The sequence below is a fragment of the Trichechus manatus genome, unplaced genomic scaffold (assembly GCF_000243295.1).
Source record: "Trichechus manatus latirostris isolate Lorelei unplaced genomic scaffold, TriManLat1.0 scaffold00043, whole genome shotgun sequence".
In the NCBI taxonomy this organism is placed as follows: Eukaryota; Metazoa; Chordata; class Mammalia; order Sirenia; family Trichechidae; genus Trichechus; species Trichechus manatus.
This window is the reverse complement of record NW_004443979.1, coordinates 10,521,994-10,542,754: the sequence shown is the minus strand read 5'-3', so window position 1 is coordinate 10,542,754 and position 20,761 is coordinate 10,521,994. Positions and strand designations below refer to the sequence as shown.

Sequence of the window (20,761 nt, the reverse complement as noted above, 5' to 3'; positions counted from 1 at the left end):
TTACTTGGGCTCAGGGTTGGGGACCATGGTCTCTTGGAACATCTAGGTCAACTGGCATAACATGGTTCATAAAGAAAATGTTCTATATCCTACTTTGATGAGTAGCGTCTGGAGTCTTAAAAGCTTACGAGCAGCCATCTAAGATACATCTATGAGTCCCATCCCATCTGGAGCAGAGGAGAATGAAGAAAACCAAAGACACAAGGAAAATATTAGCGCAGAGAACTAACGGACCACATGAATCATAGCCTCCACCAGCCTGAGCCCAGAAGCACTAGATGGTGCCCGGCTACCACTACTGACCACCCTGACAGGGATCACAATAGAGGGTCCTAGACAGGGCAGGAGAAAAATATAAAACAAAATTAAAATTCACACAAAAATGACGAGGCTTACAGGTCTGACAGAAACCGGAGGACCCCCCCGCCCACCCCCGCAAGACTATGGCCCCCAGACACCCTACTAACTTAAAACTGAAGCCACTCACGAAGTGTAACTTTCAGCCAAAGATTAGACAGGCCTATAAAACAAGCAACAACACACGTGAGGAACTAGCTTCTTAGTTCAATAGAAGCACAAGTATATGAGACCAAATGGGCAACACTTGCCCAAAAGCAAAGAGAAGAAGGCAGAAAGGGACAGGAAAACTGGACAGGGTAACTCAGGGTAGAAACAGAAAAGGAGAGAGTGCTGACACAATGTGAGGATTGCAACCAGTGTCACAGAAAAATTTGTGTTTAAATTTTTGAATAAGAAACTAACTTGCACTGTAAACTTTCACCTAAAGCACAATAAAAAATTTTGTTTTTAAATCCTAGTATAATTTTTGGAAAGACAGGCAAGCACATTTTATAATTTATATGAAAAAGCAAAGGAAGTAGAATAGCTAAAACAATTTAAAAAATGAAGAAGAAAGTTAGATTATCACACCTTGTGATTTTAAGACTTACTATAAAGCTGTAGTAATCAAGACATTGTGGTATTTGTAAGGTATCAGTGGAAAAGAATAGTGTCCAGAAATACACCCACACAAACATAGTGAATTGATTTTTGACAAATGTGCAAAAGCAGTTCATTGAAAAAATGATGTTGGAACAATTGGACATTGATATGCAAAGAAAGCAAACCTTGATCTAAACCTCACACCTTATACAGAGATAAACACAAGATCTATCACAGATCTTAATGTAAAACATAAAATTAAAAAACTTTTAGAAGAAAACTTAAGAAAAAATCTTTATGAACTGATATTAGGCAGAGTTCTTAGACATGACACCAAAAGCAGTATCTATGAAAGGAAAAATTGATAAATTGGACTTCATCAAAATTTAAAAATGTTGCTCTATGAAAAGACACTTTTAAGAAAATGGTAAGACAGAGTGGGGGAAGATATTTGCAAATTACAATTCTGCTGAAGATCTTGTATCCAGAATATAGAATGCACTTTCAAAATTTAACAGTATACTTGGTCTGACAGAGATTAGAGGAACCCCCAAGGCTATTGCCCTCAGACACTCCGCTAACTCAGAACTGAAACCATTCCCGAAGACCACTTTCAGACAAAGATTAGACAGACCTGTAAAACAAACAATAACCCACATGAGGAACATGCTTATTAGTTCAGTCAAATATAGGAGACCAAATGGGCAACACTTGCCCAAGAGCAAGATGAGAAGGCAGGAAGGGACAGGAACTGGACGAATGGACACAGGGAACCCAGGATGGGAAGAGGGAGAGTGCTATCACATTGTGGGATTGTAACCAATGTCACAAAACAATATGTGTATGAATTTTTGAATGAGAAACTAGAGCTATGAACTTTCACTTAAAGCACAATAAAATTTTTAAAAAGAGAGATGTTATATAGCAAAATACACAGTAAAAATAACAAAGAACCCAATTAAAAAATGGGTCCAAGACTTGAACATACACTTTCACCAAAGAAAATATATGTGTGGTATATAAGCTTGTGGAAAGATGTTCTATATGGGACTCAGTTGCCCTTTTATTTATTTATTTTTTATAACTCTTTTAAAATGTAAGAACCATTCTTGGCTTGTGGATGATACAAAAACATACAGTGGGCAGTAGTTTACTAACCCTTGTTCTATATCTGTAATGATTAGGGAAATGCCAATTAAAACCATAATGAGCTACTACTATTCAAAAACCATTTGCCATCAAGTTAATTCCAATTCATGGCAACCCATGTGTGTAAGAGTAGAACTTTCCTTAGTGTTTTCAGTGGCTGATTTTTTGGAAGTAGATTGCCATGCCTTTCTTCTGAAGCACCTCTAGGTGGGTTGAACCTTAAACCTTTTGGTTAGCAGCCAAGCATGTTAACTATATGCACCGTACAGGGACTCCAATCTATTAGAATGGCTAAAATAAAAAATACTGAACATACCAAGTGCCAGCTAAGATGCAGAACTCTCATACATTGTTGGTAAAAAAACAAAACCAAACCCATTGCTGTCCAGTCGATTCCGACTCACAGCGACCCTATAGAACAGAGTAGAACTGCCCCATAGGGTTTCCAAGGAGCAGCTGGTGTATTTGAACTGCTGATCTTTGGTTAGCAGCCAAGCTCTTAACCACTTTGCCAGGGCTCCCATTATCAGTAGGGATACACAGTTATACATCCACTTTGGAATACAGTTTGGCAGTTTCTTTAAAGTTAAACATACACTTATCATATGACCCAGCAATCTCACTCCTAGGTTTTTACCATAATGAAACCTGTATGTTCACAGAAAAACCTGTAATCACCATTGAAGGACAGTAGTCCTGTCGGTGTGGTATTGGCAGAAGAGTAGACACATAAATCAGTGGAACAGAATAGAGAACCCAGAAGGAGACCCACATAACTATGACCAAGTGATTTTTTTTTTCCCAGCTGATTTTTGACAAAGGAGAAAGGATAATCTTTTCAGCAAATGGTGCTGGAGCAGTGGAACATCCATAGGCCAAAAAACAACCTCACACCTTATACAAAGATCAATTTGAAATGAATCACAGACTGAAATGTAAAACCGAAAACTATAAAACTTTTAGAAGAAAATATTGGAGAACATTTTCGGACCTAGGGCTAGGTGAAGAATTCCTAGATACGACACCAAAAGCATGATATTTAAAAGAAAAAATCAGTAAACTGGACTTCAACAAGATTTTAAACTTTAGCTCAGCAAAAGACCCAGTTAAGAGAATGAAAAGACAAGCTACAGATTGGGAGAAAATATTGGTAAACCCCTTATCTGACAAAGGACTCATACTTAGAACATATCACCCAAACCCACACTCGCTGTCGTTGAGTTGATTCCAACTCATAGCGACCCTGTAGGACAGAGTAGAACTGCCCCATAGAGTTTCCAAGGAGAGGCTGGCGGATTCAAACTGCTAACCTTTTGGTTAGCAGCCTGAGCTCTTAACCACTGCACCACCAGGGCTCCCAGAACATAGAAAGGCCTCTCAAAGCATAACAGTAAAAAAAATCAAATTAGAAAATGAGCAAAAGACATGAAGAGACATTTCACCAAAGAGGATATACAGATGGCAAGTAAGCAACATGAAAATATTTTCAACATCGTTAGCCCTTAGAGAAATGCAGACTAAAACCACGGTGAGATACTACTACACCTGTTACAGCAGCTAAAACTAAAAATATAATACGAAATACTGACAAGAATGCAGAGAAACTGGATCTCAAAGATAACCAATGGGAATGTGGTACAGTCATTCTGACAAATAGTATAGAGTTTCTTATGAAACCAAACATACACTTACTATATGACCCGGAATTTGCACTCCTGGGCATTTATCCTAGAGAAATGGAAATATATGTATGTAAAAAATGTATACACAAATGTTCCCAGCAGCTTTATTTGTAACAGCCAAAAGTTGGAAACAGATGTCCTTCAGTAGGTGAATAGTTAAACTGTGGTACATCCATACCAGTAGTACTACTCAGCAGTAAAAAGGAATGAACAAGCAACAACTTAGATGAATCTCAAGGGAATTATGCTGAATGAAAAGAGTCAACTTCAAAATGTTACGTATTATATGATTCTATATATATAACATCCTCAAAATGACAAAATCATAGAAATGGAGAACAGATTAATGGTTGTCAGATGTTAGGAATGAGGGTGGGAAGTAGATGTGACTGTAGGTAGCGAGGGGTCTTTGTGATAATGAGACAGTTCTATATTTTGATTGTCGTAGTGGTTACCACCACAGTTTTATCTATATGTGTGATAAAATTGCACAGGACTATAAGGAGCCCCGGAGTCCTAGTGGCACAGTGGTTTAGAGCTACAGCTGCTAACCAAAAGGTTGGCAGTTCGAGTCTACCAGCCGCTCCTTGGAACTGTCTGAGACAGTTCTACTCTGTTCTATAGGGTTGCTATGAGTCAGAATCGACGGCAACTGGGTTATAAAGAGCACTGGTGGCACAGTGGCTAAGTGCTCAGCTGCTAACTGAAAGATCCGTGGTTCAAACCCACCAGCGGCTCTGTGGGAGAAAGATGTGGCAGTCTGCTTACATAAAGATTACAACCTTGGAAACCTTAAGGGGCAGTCCTACTCTGTCCTACAGGGTTGCTGTGAGTGGGAGTTGACTTGACGGCAATGGGTTATGTACACGTATCATAGATGGGAAGACTGAACGGAGAAAGTGTCAGTTCTCCCCTAAATTGATCTGTAAATTTCATGTAATTCTAATCAAAATCCCAGCAGGACTTTTGCAAAATATGCACACAAACGAGTACATATAAAACCAGTAAAATCTGAATAAGATCTGTGGATTATGTCAATGGCATTTTCCTGGTTTTGATATTGCACTGTAGTTATGTTACCATTAGAGGAAATAAGGTGAAGTGTATATGGGCAACTATGTATTGGTTTTATGGATAACATTGCAAAGAATGGGAATTCCAGAACACTTAATTGTGTTCATGAGGAACCTGTACATAGATCAAGAGGCAATCGTTAGAACAAGGGGATACTGTGTGGTTTAAAGTTAAGAAAGGTGTGCGTCAGGCTTGTATTCTTTCACCGTACTTACTCAACCTGTATGCTGAACAGATAATCAGAGGAGCTCAACAATATGAAGAAGAACGGGGCATCAGGATTGATTGAACTTATTAACAACCTGCGTTATGCAGATGACACAACCTTGCTGTCTGAAAGTGAAGAGGACTCGAAGCACTTACTGATGAAGATCAAAGACCACAGCCTTCAGTATGGATTATACTTCAACATAAGGAAACATCCTCACAGCTGGACCAATAAGCAACATCATGATAAATGGAGAAAAGATTAAAGTTGTCAAAGATTTCATTTTACTTGGACCCACAATCACAACCCATGGAAGCAGCAGTGAAGAAACCGAAAGACACATTGCATTTGACAAATCTGCGGCAGAAGACCTCTTTAAAGTGTTAAAAAGCAAAGATGTTATCTTGAAGACTTAGGTGTGCCTAACCCAAGTCATGGTGTTTTCAGTCACGTCATATGCATGCAAAAGCTGGACAATGAATAAGGAAAACGGAAGAATTGATGCCTTTGAACTATGGTGTTTGTGAAGAATGGTGAATATACCATGGAATGCCAAAAGAATGAACAAATCTATCTTGGAAGAAGTACAGCCAGAATGTTCCTTAGAAGCAAGGATGGCGAGACTGTGTCTCACATACTTTGGACATGTTATCAGGAAGGACCAGTCCCTGGAGAAGGACATCATACTTGGTAAAGTAGAGGATCAGTGAAAAAGAGGAAGACTCTCAATGAGATGGATTCACAGTGGCTGCAACAATGGGCTCAAACATAACAACGATTGTGAGGGTGGCACAGGACCAGGAAGTATTTTGTTCTGTTGTATATAAGGTCGCCATGAGTCAGAACCAACTTGACAGCACTTAACAGCAACAACAGCATGTACTGGTTTTATCAACTACTGCTGTTGTGGAGCAGCTGGTGGTTTCAAACCACCAACCTTTCAATTAGCAGCTGAGCACTTAATCACTGTGGCAGCAGGGCTTCTTACTAGTTTTATAACATCCTGTAAATCTTTATTATTTCAAAATAAAACATCAAAAAAGAGAGATTTCGTTCTGAATTATTTCAAATATTTGTACTTATGAGAAATTTGGGGGAAACCTATCATTGGTCCTTATTTTACCATTATTTGTCATTGTCAGAAAGTAACAGATAATTTAAGAATGGGTATCTGGATTCCAAACCACATAAAAAGTCGATGGTGCATCCATTATTTTATTTTTTTAAAAAAGCCCTAATTTTTATTCTATAATAAAAGATAACAATTCTGAGTTTTTGCATACTAGGACCCACTTTGGAATTAGAGAAAATAATGTTATTTGCTGACTAGTGAAACTGTTTCCTATGACCAGTGCTTTTTCAGTTTTCCACTAAAGTACACGCAGTAGCAGAAGTTTCTCTGGGCAGTCTGAAGCTTTGGGTCTTGTTAGGTGCCATCGAGTCAGTTTTGACTTGTGGAGACCCCATGTGACAGAGTAGAACTGCCCCATAGTGTTTTCATAGTTGTAATCTTTAAGGAAGCAGATTGCAGGTCTTTCTCTGGCAGAGCCACTGCGGGGGTTGGAACTGCCAACCTTTTGGTTAGCAGCCAAGTGCTTAACTGTTTGTGCCACCAAATGGTTTAAGCTTTGAGTTGTGGAGGTGATAGCCCAAAGCACGCAGTGCAAGCAAGAAATTTCTTTAGTCTTAAAATTTCAGGCAAACCTTGTAGTCTATTCAGTATAACAATGTTTGTTTTTAATACAGAAGAATGGTTTTCTCAAATCTTAAAGTAATAAAATGTCCTTCAGAAAGAGGAGCCGTCTATATTTAGTGGCCCCTATTTGAGAAGCGTGACCAGCTAGATGAGCTCAGGTAGATGGTTTTAGTCAGCAAAGTTTCATAACCTGATGCCTAGGGTGACTGATTTCCCAGGACAGTTCCATTTTTATACCAATCCTCCTTATGTAATTATTACTAGCCTTCCCTTTCCATCTCTAAGTGTGCTAGTTTAAAATTATCTGGTCACCCTGCCTATAGCCTTTCTTTTCTTTTTAAATTTATATCTAAAAGGTAAAATCATTATAGACAGCTTAGAAGATAGAATAATGATGCTTCCATAATCCTACCCCTCTAATCCTACAACATTTAATCTTTTCCCATATTTGTATTTTATATGGTTGTAACGTGCCTGTGAAGATGGTGCAGGGCTGGGCAATATTTTGTTCTGTTATTCATGGGGTTGCCATGAGTCAGAGACAAATTGATTGTAACTTACAACAACCTGCCTATAATCTTCAATTTTAAATCAGTTGAATCAAAAATCATATTTTGTTTGTCACATTTATATATGCCCTGAATTTTTATATACTTACAAATGTAGCATAGTAGTTAAGAGCTCAGCTGCTAACCAAAAAGTTGGCAGTTCAAATCCACCAGCTGCTCCTTGAAACTCTATGGGGCAGTTCTACTCTGTCCTATAGGGCTGCTATGAGTCAGAATCGACTTGACTGCAACGGGTTTGGTTTTTATAAATGTCTAATATAGCACATAATAACCAGAATTATGAAAGTCTTTTTAAAACCCATTTTCCTCTATGTAGCAGGTACTCCAGAAGATAAAATGAGGCTGTTTCTTATCTATTACATAAGCACACAGCAGGCACCTTCTGAGGTATGTCCTTTGTATTCAGTTATTGGGAAGGAGGTAGAATGCTTGTTTGCAGAGTAACTACTACAGTTAGAATTTCAAAAATGGAAGTAAAAAGCACTATGGCCAAATAACTACTTCATTCTTTTCTTTAAAAGAAAAACAGTTTGTTAATGCTAGTTCTATTTACTGCTGAGTTTTATATCAGTATTTATTGTCACTGGGGAAACTATGCACTCATGAAATGTCTGACTACTTTTAAATTGTTGTAATATGAACTCAATTCAAGTAGCCAAATTTCATACTTTTGGAAAATAACTGTTTGTAAGCTAAGTTAACAGGTTTTGAAAGATAGTTCTTATTCATGTGGTCTTAGAATTTTCATTTCTTTACGCTGTAGCCACTAATACTTGTTTGACTTCTGAAGAATTTATGTTTAACCTAAAGTAAAAATTTGACAGAGTATTTTCTGATTGTTTTAAAACTGGTGTCCAATATACAGGAGTCATTTGGAGGAAAATACCCAAAGTTTAAAAAGTTATATAAATACTATTGTAATTTAATAAGACTAAACTTCAGATTCATATCTGTCATATGACAGATTCATTTAAAAATAAAATTGAGATGCTCTATAATGCAATGATGTAGATAACTTTTAATACCAGAATAAATTTCTAAAAATGATTAGAAAATGACAAATTTTCCTTCTAAAAGCAAATTTTAAAAAACTGAGTGAATGGATTATAGATAATTTGTTTTCCTTTTTCGGTAATGAACCATGAATTGCTTTTGAAAAGAACCTATTTTTCAAGTATGTACGGGTAACTGACTTAGAGTAAAGGAAAGCAGTGATTTTGGTGTCAGTCTTCATGTTGGGTCAGAGACCTGTTGGCTTTTTCCAATGTTAGCTCTGTATAGTTAACTGATGGTTTTACTGAATGAGCAACAAGCGTTAGGAACCTCAGAGATGACATCTGGAGTGATACGGCTACTGCATATTGCAACCTCTTTTTCTTTGCTGGTAGCAATTATTTTTTAATATCTGATAGACTATAAGGCTTTTCTTGGTCAAAAATCTTTGATGTGTTAAAACAGCAATTGGCTTTAGGCCAACCCTTTTTTACCCTGAGAATACATCTCTTCACTTTTAAATCAGTAAGAAAGTGGTTTTCTTTTCAGAGATCTCACTCTCGGTGATGGAGGTTTACCTATTTCTTAGAGAATACTAATAGTCTATTTATAATATTTTCCTAAGAATATATGATTTTCAGACTTAATTCAAGATTCCCTTAATTTGACCACATCATTTATTTTCATTTATTTTTGGTAAAGATTATGTGTTTTCGTAAGTGACCATTCAGGGGTTTGAAGCAAATTATGACCACTGATGTTAGATTAAAAATCTCTGGAGGATTGTAAGCTTAAAGTTTTCTTCCTTTAAAATTGTTGAATTTAACTTACATGAATTCAACGAGACTTGCTCATCAGGAAATGAAATAAGTGAAAAAGAACGATTTAAAAAGTAGGACACCTGCTATTCAGTTGATGAGTCTGGATCCCTAAAATGAATATGAGATAGGAAACCTGACTCTGCAGCTCTTCTCATTGGATGTCATTTCCCCTTGTGTCTCCTAAAAGTGTGACCATCTCACATTTTGATCATGCTTCCATTTGTGAAATACTCTGTCGAGCTAAATCCTTCATCTAGTGTTTCTCCCAAGGAAAAGCAATCTATTTCAACAGTGAAGGAAAACTGACTTTGTTAGACTTACTGAGGGATGACAAAGAATAGGTGACTTAGGAGACTGTCAAAGGTAATTCTTATTATATGTGATTTTTGTCTTAGGTGCTGACTTGAGAACTCACTTAAGATGTGACTCCACTGTCCTTGTGTGCTTAGAATTTAAACCGATAAACCTTTGGTCTAACTTTTTGATGACTCGAATGACAACAAACAAAACGGTCTTCTTGTTCTGAAAGTAAAATTTTTTTGTCATATACTTGTTTTCTTATTTCAGGCTGATTTAGAACAATACAAAAAAGCTTTGACTGATGCAGGATGTAACCTTAATCCCTTACAGTATATCAAACAGTGGAAGTAAGTTTTATTTTTTTCTTTAATTCTTATCCTTTTAGAGAGCACAACTGAAATTACATTTCCAAGTAAATGGGAATGTGACTAAGAAAATTGAACAATCCTTGGTGTTTCTTATCCAGTGGCATAAATATTTCCTGTCCAGCCCACCTTATCCACAACTTAAAATTACATAAGACAGTGATGCCTTGTTTTCCTAGACAAGCTTTATATTTTCTCTACTGATAAGGTGAGAAAGTCAAAGACTAAAATGTTTTAAAAAATTAGAAGAAAAGCTTAATTTCATTAGTGATGCATTTCACTAGAAATGCAGATTAACGTAATGCAGAGGTTTAGAAAATATTGTGCCAGAATTACAGGAAAATTAATTGGTACGTTCACACTGTGCTAACAAGATTATAAATTAATAGAATTTTTCTGGATAGTACAAAAATGTTTCAGAGAAGCTCTGACCTTGCACTTCTACTTAGAAGGATTTATCCCAGAGAAATCATTGGAATTGTATAATCTTAGAAGCAACTTAATAATGAAATTTTGAAAACTAACCTAAATGCCCAGCAATAAGATTAATAAATTATAGCATTGCCATAGATAGAATACAATTAAATCATTAAAAATCATGTTGTAGAAGACTATTTAATGACATTGAGAAATGTTCATATTATTAAGTGAAAAAACAGGTTACAACACTATCCATTGATCTGTATGTTAAATATGTCCTTTGTCTCAGGGACTCATCTAGACATTGGGAATACAACAGTGAAGATGATAAGCAATGCTCCTACTCTCACTGAACTTACATTTCTGTTGGGAGTACAAAAAAATCAACAAATAAGCAAATCAACAGAATAATGTTAAGAAATCATATTAAGCCTTTTGTGCCCATGGTACATATAGTGACCATGAACTTTTTCAGCCTCTGAGGTTTATTGGGAAGCTTCTGTACCACCAACAGCGCATGCTGCCACGAGGCAGGGACCTTTACGACTGTTTGAAACCCAAGAAACAGGCATGTGCCGCAAATTACTGTTTTTACAGGGTATTATATGAGCTGTCTGAATTTTTTATAAGAAATATAGAAATTTTGAAAATTTTTGTTACATATATGTACCGGTACACCCTGGTGAGGACTCTGGAGTATAATTACTGGTACTTTGTATGTACCACTAAACATTTAAGGGTAGGCTTGTGGGAGGGGGCAAGAAAAAAAAATCCATACTACCTGCCAAAAATTCAGGCACACTCAATGATTCAGCATGCTTCCATTAATGAAAATACATGGTATCAACAAAAAATACAAAGCAGAAGATAATCGGGTCACCAAAGAGTTAAGTGATATAAAGAAAATAAAACTAAGTGATATGATAGTAACTTCTTGGGGCTAGTGGCCAGATTTGTTGAGGAGATCATGGAAAGCCTTAGGATAGGTGACATTTGAGCCAAGATTTAGGTGACATTTTTTACAGTATGATCTCTGTTCTGTATCCATTTGTCCATCTATATTTGTGTGTGTGTGAATATGCACATATATACGTATAATTACATAACTGAAATGACATACACCTAAATGTTAATGCTGGATAACTCCAAGTGGTAGAATTTTTTTTCCTTTTGGGTGCTTCCCTTTATTTTCCAAACTTTCTACAGCAAACATTACATTCAAAACATTTTAAAATAATTAAAAAATTAAAGACTATAACATTGAATTTGCTTTCTGATCTCAGTTGTGTCAAAAATACACATAGCAAGGGAAATACACCAAGTTGTTAACAGTGGTTATCTCTGGGTGGTGGTGCTTTTTATTCTCTATACTTTTGTTTTTCTCCAAATTTCCTTTTATTTGACTATTTTGTTGTTGTATTAACTAAAAAATACACAACAAATCTTTGTTTAAAAAGAGAAACCAAAAACTGTCTTTTCTAGTTTTTATAATGTATATACTTACACATTTGGCCATGTGGTATATATCAATGTTCTTTTTAGGTTATGACTTATGTAAAATTCCTTAATAAAATATTAAGGAGTCCCTAGGTGGTGCAACAGTCAATGCCCTCGGCTGTTAACTGAAAGGTTGGTGATTCAAGCCCACCAGAGGCGCTTCAGAAAAAGGCCTGGTGATTTACTTCCAAAGAATTAGCCCTTGAAAACCCTATGAAGTACAGTTCTACTCTGACACACAGAGTTCACCATGAGTCAGAATCAATTCAATGGCAACTGGTTTTAGGGGGAAGGCATTCTTGGGCATCATTTCATGTGGTTGCAAATTATATAATCCCTAATTTGTAAGATATATTTTTCTTTCTGATGATAAGATTTATACCAGTTTATCAAAGAAAATTTAGAAAACTGAGAAAGGTATGAAGAAAATAAAAATTTACCTGTAATCTCACCATCCAGAGGCTACAGGTAAATGTTACTATATGTCCCTCCTTTTTTTTTTTTAATTGTACTTTTAGATGAAGGTTTATAGAACAAATAGTTTCTCATTAAACAGTTGGTACACGTACTGTTTTATGACAATGGTTAACAACCCCATGACATGTCAACACTGTCCCTTCTCAACCTTGGGTTCCCTATTACCAGCTTTCCTGTCCCCTCCTGCCTTCTAGTCCTTGTCCCTGGGCTGTTGTGCCCCATTAGTCTCATTTTGTTTTATGGGGCTGTCTAATCTTTGGCTGAAAGGTGAACCTCGGGAGTGACTTCATTACTGAGCTAAAAGGGTGTCCAGGGGCCATACTCTCGGGGTTTCTCCAGTCTCTGTCAGGCTAGTAAGTCTGGTCTTTTTTTGTGAGTTGGAATTTTGTTCTACATTTTTCTCCGGCTCTGTCTGGGACCCTCTGTTGTGATCCTTGCCAGAGCAGTCAGTGGTGGTAGCCGGGCACCATCTAGTTGTTGTCCTTCCATTTTTGTATGCATATTACAGATAGTATATTTCTAAAAACTGAGAAGTCATTATTATAAATACAGTTTTGTATTCTATTTTTCCATTAACTTTTATCATGCCAGTCTCTCATTGTCTTTAAATAATCTCCGTTGGTGATATTTAGTGACATAATATTCAGCCATATAAATGTACTACTATTTAACTTTTATTGTTTAGCTGTAATTGTTTCTGGTACAAAAAAAAGGATAAATTTTTGTTAAGAGCAGATATTACAGTCAGTGCTGCAAACAGTTGATTCATGTTCTGCTTTCTGAGCCAGACTGAAATTCCTGTGTTTGTGATTTTTCTAATGGTATCATTGGCAGATTTTGTCAAGATTGAGACTGAATATTTTTAGCATTTCAACGACCACATCTTAGTGATTCCCATTGTATCTTTACTCTCCTAAAGCTTTCTTGTTCATAGGTAGCCTTCTTTTATTTACAGAAACATGGAGATAATTAAGAATCATGTTATAAAAGAATACTGAATGACATAAAAATGTGATGTGCTATTAATGAAAATGTGTTATAAAACAGTATGGACAGTATGATACTAGTTTTGATTTTAAAATTAGGTATACATGCATATGTAAAAACATTAGAAGAATATATACCAAAATCCTAACACTGTTAACACAAAGTGGTAGGATTCTTCTGGTAGCATTCTGTATTTTCTGGATTCTCTATAGAGAAAATATTTCCAGAAGAAAATATTATTTTTAAAAAACAAATTTAAGTGCCATCTTTTGCCCAGTCTTCAAGAATCCTGTAGTTTATTTAAAGTGATTCTGGCCATTTAGAAAGAGTTGAAAATAAATGGTATATCCTTTGCTGTGTATATTTTCACACACAAAAAAAAATCTTAAATGATTAAATAAATGACTGTATGGAATAAGTGTAAAAGTGTGTGGTATAGAACATAACTAAAAGGAAAAATCATTGGGTAGTAGAGTTAGGAAAGTGTTCATGAAGAAAGTGATTTTAAGCTGAGTCTTAAAGAAAATCTAGGATTTCTGTTGGAGAAGAGGGCTATGAGTTTCTACCCCCAGAGAACATTATGAACAAAGGCATGTATTCCTCTGGGAATGAGGAAGTGTGGATTGTGGGGCACAATAAAGAGACTAAACTTAATCATTACATAGTTGTTCTTTTAAATCAGCAAGCCCTTGCCTCAGTTCTTTAATGATCAAATATAAAAAAGAAGTAAGAAAAATCATGAAGTTTGGGAAACTAATGCATTTGTGTTTTTTAAAGAATCTGTTTTTCAGTACTAATTAATTGTGGTATAGTTATATTAATTGAAAAATTATTTCTCTTCAGAAAATGCCTGCATAGTGAGTTAGTCATTAAATATTTTAATACCATGACACTGAATGTTAACTTTGATAAATGGCAGCTTTTAAATGTAACTTGCTTATTTCATAGGGCTTTTGCCAAGATGGCCTCAGCTCCTGCCAGTTATGGCAACACTACAGCTAAATCAATGGGGTAAGTTTTTAATAATTCTGACTGAATGTTTGTATTCTAAATCATAATTTGACTTTCATGCTTTAAAAACACAATCTCTGACATTTTGAATGCAGAATGTTTTAACTGTGATGCAGAATAAATGTCAACATCCCTAGCTTCAAGATAGATCTAGGCATTCTGCTAAATAATAGGTAGGAAGTCCCCAGGGGTGAGTATGACTCTGACTCCAAAGAATTCTATAAAATATGTGTAATTTTCAAAGAAGCTGAATAAGGTGATTCTGACTACACTTTTCCATACCACACTAGGTCCAAATTCTTAGCTTATTTTTCAGAGCTAGAATAAAAGCATGAGGGCCAGAGGAAAGCAAGTTTCTCCTAGCCTCACCATGAGCTACAGGTTTTAATGAAACAGTGTCCAAAAACAAAAATGCTCGGCCTAAGTCAGGACCCGTAAGCAGTTGGCAGAATGAATCCAAGCTAGCCTCACCTTCAGACAGTGCTATATAGGTTGGCATACCTCCTCAGAGTTGCCTGGTCCCAGGAATTGCCTTAGTACCATTTATTCTAACAAAGAGTACTTTTTCTTGTTTCTGTTAATGAAAAGGTTTTTTTCCTGTACATCTCTTGATTTCAGAGGGAATTAAGGACAAGATAGGCAAAAAAAAAAAATTTTTTTTTTTAAATCGTTTTTGTTGTTTGGTGCTATCTAGTTGGTTCTGACTCATAACGACCCTGTGTACAAAAGAACAAAACACTGCCCAGTCCTGCACCATCCGCACAATCATTGCTATGTTTGAGCCCGTTGTCGCAGCCACTGTGTCAGTCCATCTCATTGAGGGTCTTCCTCTCTTTCACTGACCCTCTACTTTACCAAGCATGATGTCCTTCTCCAGGGAATGGTTCCTCCTGATAACATGTCCAAAGTAAGTGAGACAAAGTCTTGCCATGCTTGCTTCTGAGGAGCATTCTGCCTGTACTTCTTCCAAGACAGATCTGTTCATTCTTCTGGCAGTCCATGGTATATTCAGTATTCTTCACCAACATCATAATTCACATGCATCAGTTCTTCTCTGGTCTTCCCTATTCATTGTCCAGCTTTCACAGGCACATGAGGCGATTGAAAATACCATGGCTCGGGTAAGGCACACATTAGTCCTCTCGTTTCATGTCTTAAAATCTTACTGAATATTAAAAGCCTGTTGGTTTTCTTATGGATTTTTTTAGCTGAGGATTTTAATAAAATGTATTATAAGAAAATCCTGAATGATTTTGAAGGATATCCCTCACCTTCTGATATCATTATGCAGAATTCTATTCTGACCCACAAAGCATCTTTTGACCCCATGTGAAAGACTGTTTGTACCACGACTGTAACCCAATACGACAGGTCATTTGTTCCACTGAGTTTGTTAAAAATTCAGACAGTAAACATTTTTCAGAGTTGAGGTAAAATTTGCTAAGTGTGTTGTGCTTCACATTTTTATATGATAGATTTTATGTATAGAGTGTGGGAGAGAGTATACAATGCAGGAGTGGTTCTAGCTGCTAAGGTACAGCAAACACAGTAAAATTTAACCAACTCATAATACTTATAGGCATATATATTTCCAATGTGTTAGTGTGTTTTGAACTCCTAAGCAAGTCATTTGAATATTATTATTTTAGCATTAAGGCAACCTGGAAGGCAAGGAATCCTCTCCAAATTATAATGTCACTACATCTGTCACAAATGCTGAGCAATTAATTTGTTTATTTTAAAGGCGGTTATTTATTTTTATATTAATATTGATTGACTAATCAAAGTATTTTATTACTGTTTTATTGTCAAGTGAAACTGCAGCAGTGATTGCCATGGAAGCAGAAATTGTCAAGGTCCTTCTGTTCATTGAAAACAAAGGTGTTACACTGAGCATCAGCATGTTTCTTTTGGTGTGTGATAGGCAAATATTTTTATGTAATAAATTGCAGAGGTAATTTTTACTTAGTGTGGTCTTCTTTCACGCTTTTGTTCCTAGTCTGTTATCGCGAGTCATGAATACAGGATCACAGTTTGTGATGGAAGGAGTGAAGAACCTGGTATTGAAACAGCAAGTAGGTACAGTTGTTAGAAGACATACTAGTAAAATTAGAACATAAATTCTGATAGGTTGATTGCTTAGTTAGAGCAACTTCTGGTTTTATTCAAGTTATAAATATTAAGAATAAAATAAAATTCAGGACTCCTTTATCGGTATATTTAAGGATGTTAGGGTATTTCTCCATGGGTATTTCAACATGGGTAGTTCAGAGCTCTGTAATTTCATGCTTCCTTTTTTAAAAGATTTGCTCATTTGGACTTTACTGATGTTTTGATTTTCCCATAACTACCATTTGGTTTGTGGAAATACGTTAATTGAAAGAATGAACTTAACCTGTTTAGAGTAATGAACTGCTTATAACATAATGAATATCATTTAAGTTTTAACATAAGAGAATATTAATAAGCCAGTGAACTTAATAGTGTAATGACTACTGCCTGTCTAAATTGGAATCAATAAAATATCACTTAAAGTAGGAGATATGTTTTGGGGTAATGAAGCTGTAGCTTGATTTCACACTTCATTTTGGAACGACGGTCTTGGTTTTATAAATAGAACATCTTTTAATGATTTTGTGTTTCTGTGGTTTTTCTATACTGGTTTATCTGTATTCTGAAGTAAAATATATATTAGGATTGGTTTGGTTTGTTTTAAGCCAGATTTTTTTTTTACTCTTTATTATGTAAATTAAAAATACTATATACTTTGTTAAGCTCTTCTGAACCCTTCACGAAGTTTCAGTACGCAATATTCTTCCATTCTTGTTTCATCTACCCCACTTACATTTTTTATTTTATTTTTACTGGAATATTTTAAGGCAAATCTGAGACAGTATATGTCATGCTTAAGTTTGTAATGAGAAGGATTTTAAAGGCCAGATTAAGAAGAGAGGAGTTAATAATTAATTGGTTAGGTCTGAATATTAAGTATTTACTTGTGTCAGGGGAAAAAAAAAAACTATAAGATGATCTTTTCTTTCTCTGAACTTCCTCCACACTTTTTATGTTTCTAGTAATGTTTACCTATGGTGCTTTGTATTGACATTATTTATAAGGTGTCTCTGTATGGTACAAACGATGAAGCGCTTGACTACTAATTGAAAGGTGGCCAGGGCAGTTCGAACCCACCCAGAGGCACCTCAGAAGAAAGACCTGGTGATCTGCTTCCGAAAGGTCACAGCCTTGAAAACCCTACAGAGTGCAGTCCTACTCTGCACACATAGGGTTGCCATGAGTTGGAATCTACTTAACGGCAAAACAGCGATAAATTTGGTTTGGTTCTTTTTGATTAGATATGTTCCTCAAGGGCAAGGAATTTGTCTTTTTCATCTTTGGATTTTCCATAGCATCTTGAATAAAGTAGGCGTTCAATTCATTACTTGGTAAATGAATAGCATTTTATTATAAAAACTATAATGTTAATAAAGAACAGTGAAAATCCTAATGTGCCTTATTTAATTAAAAGGCTGATTAGTTTCCAAACTTTCCCTTCAGTTACATTCCAGATTTGCCTTATTTCCTAAGTATTTTGGAATACTTTTTTACCCTCACTACCCTTCTCTGGAATTATTTTCAATCCTTCCCATTCTCTCTCTCTCCTGGTAAGGAGCTACTGCTAAATACTTAACCTGCTCTTTTACTGGTTCACAGTACTGCCCTGAGTCAGCTTATCTTCGCCCCCTTTTCTTTGTTTCATTGTAGTTTAAGTGAAAGTTTACAATTCAAGTTAGTCTCTCATACAGAAGTGTATACACACATAGTTATGTGACCCTAATTGCTCTCCCTATACTGTGACAGCACACTCCTTCTTTCCATCCCTGATTTCCTGTGTCCATTCAGCCAGCTTCTAACCCTCTCTGACTTCTCATCTCACCTCTGGACAGAAACTGCCCATTTAGTCTCATGTATCTACTTGAGCTAAGAAGCACAGTCTTCATGAGTATCATTTTATGTCCCACAGTCCAGTCCAATCTTTGTCTGAAGAGTTGGCCTCGGGAATTGTTTTAGTTCTGGGTTGACAGCGAGTCTGGGGGCCATGCTTTCTGGGGTTCCTCCAGTCTCAGTCAGACCATTAAGTCTGGTCTTTTTACTAGAATTTTGAGTTCTGCACCCCACCATTATCCTGCTCCATCTGGGACTCTCTGTTGTGTTCCCTGTCAGGGCGGTCACTGGTGGTAGCCAGGCACCATCCATTTCTTCTGGTCTCAGGATGATGCGGTCTCCTGTTTATGTGGCCCTTTCTGTCTCTTGGGCTAATACTTTCCTTATGTCTTTGGTGTTCTTCATTCTCCTTTACTCCAGGTGGTTGGGACCACTTAATTGATGCATCTTAGATGGCCTCTTCCTAACTTTTAACACCCCAAACTCCACTCACCAAAGAAGGATACAGAACATTTCCTTAATAAACTTTGTTATGCCAGTTGACCTAGATGTCCCATGAAAGCATGGTCCCAGACCCCCGCCCCTGCTACCCTGTCCCTCGAAGTGTTTGATTGTACTGAGGAAACTTCTTAGCTTTGGTTTAGTCCAGTTGTGCTGACTTCCGCTGTAGTGTGTGCTGTTCTTCCCTTCACCTAAGATAATTCTTACCTACTGTCTAGTTAGTGAATAACCCTCACCCTCCCTCCCCACCCTCGTAACCATCAAAAAATGTATTCTTCTGTGTTTAAACCTTTTCTTGAGTTCTTATAATAGTGGTCTTAAACAATATTTGTCCTTCTGTGACTGACTAAATTCACTCAGCATAATGCCTTCCAGATTCCTCCATGTTATGTTTCACGGCTTCATCGTTGTTTATTGTTGCATAGTATTCCATTGTGAATATACCATAATTTGTTTATCCATTCATCCGTTGATGGGCACCTAGGTTGTTTCCATCTTTTAGCTATTGTGAACAATGCTGCAGTGAACATGGGTGTGCATATGTCTATTCATGTGATGGCTCTTATTTCTCTTAAGATATATTCCAAGGAGTGGGATTGCTGGATTGTATGGTACTTCTATTTCTTACTTTTTAAGGAAGCGCCAAATGAATTTCCAAGGTGGTTGTACTATTTTACGTTCCCACCAACAGTGTATAAATGTTCTAGTCTCTCCACAACCTCTCCAGCATTTATTATTTTGTGTTTTTTGGATTAATGCTAGCCTTGTTGGGGTGAGATAGTATCTCATTGTAGTTTTGATTTGCATTTCTCTAATGATTGTGAGCATTTCTTCTTGTGTCTGTTAGCTGCCTGAATGTCTTCTTTGGTGAAGTGTCTGTTCATATCCTTTGCCCATTTCTTAATTGAGTTGTTTATCTTTTTGTTGTCGAGGTTTTGCAGTATCTTGTAGATTTTAGAGATTAGATGCTGATCGGATTTGTCGTAGCCAAAATTTTTTTTCCAGTCTGTAGGTTGTCTTTTGACTCTTTTGGTGAAGTTTTTTGATGAGCGTAAGTGTTTGATTTTTAGGAGCTCCCAGTTATCTAGTCTCTCTTCTGGTGCTTGTGCATTGTTACTTATGGTTCGTATTCTGTTTACTCCATGTATTAGGGCTCCTATCGTTATCCCTATTTTTTCTTCTATGATCTTTATCGTTTTTGATTTTATATTAGGTCTTTGATCCATTTTGAGTTAGTTTTTGTGCATGGTATGAGGTATGGGTCTTGTTTCAGTTTTTTGCAGATAGATATCCAGTTATGCCAGCACCATTTGTTAAAGAGACTGTCTTTTCCCCATTTAACGGACTTCGGGCCTTTGTTAAATATCAGCTGCTCATAGGTGGATGAATTTATGTCTGGATTCTCAATTCTGTTCCACTGGTCTATGGATCTGTTGTTGTGCCAGTACCAGGTTGTTTTGACTACCATGGCGGTATCATAGGTTCTAAAATCAGGTAGTGTGAGGCCTCCCACTTTGCTCTTCTTCTTCAGTAATGCTTTACTTATCTGGGGCCTCTTCCCTTTCCATGTGAAGTTGGTAATTTGTTTCTCCATCTCATTAAAAAATGTCTTGGGAATTTGGATTGAGATTGCATTGTATCTGTAGATTGCTTTGGGTAGGATTGACATTTTCACAGTGTTGAGTCTTCCTATCCATGAGCAAGGTATTTTTTTCCATTTATGCATGTCTCTTTTGGTTTCTTGCAGTAGTATCTTGTAGTTATCTTTTTATAGGTCTTTTACATCTCTGGATAGATTTATTCCTAAGTATTCTGTCTTCTTAGGGGCTACTGTAAATGGTATTGATTTAGTGATTTCCTCTTCGAGATTTTCTTTGTTGGTGTAAAGCAACTGATTTTTGTATGTTTATCTTGTATCCTGAAACTTTGCTGAAATCTTTTGTTAGTTCCAGTAGTTTTCTTATGGATTCTTTGGGGTTTTCTGTTTATAAGATCATGTCATCTGCAAATAGAGATACTTTGACTCCTTCCCTACCAATTTGGATGCCCTTTATTTCTTTTTCTAGCCTAATTGCTCTGGCTAGGACCTCCAGCACAATGTTGAATAAGAGTGGTGATAAAGGGCAT

At 36.4% G+C, this 20,761-nt stretch overlaps 1 protein-coding gene across 4 annotated transcripts in view; it reads left to right on the top strand.

Moving 5' to 3' along the window:
* Positions 1-20,761, top strand: part of SCFD1 (sec1 family domain containing 1) — a 114,771-nt gene that overhangs the window by 71,563 nt on the left and 22,447 nt on the right. For 3 of the 4 annotated variants that reach the window (XR_002824120.1, XM_004376537.3, XM_023731497.1), the window contains exons 16-19: positions 7,637-7,707; positions 9,702-9,781; positions 14,129-14,191; positions 16,191-16,266. Coding sequence is in view for 2 of the 4 variants with exons in the window: in XM_004376537.3 (XP_004376594.1) it covers positions 7,637-7,707; positions 9,702-9,781; positions 14,129-14,191; positions 16,191-16,266 (290 nt within the window). In the remaining 2 variants the exon portion in view is untranslated. The remainder of the gene's footprint in view (positions 1-7,636; positions 7,708-9,701; positions 9,782-14,128; positions 14,192-16,190; positions 16,267-20,761) is intronic. The other variant, XR_002824121.1, reaches the window with a different exon arrangement.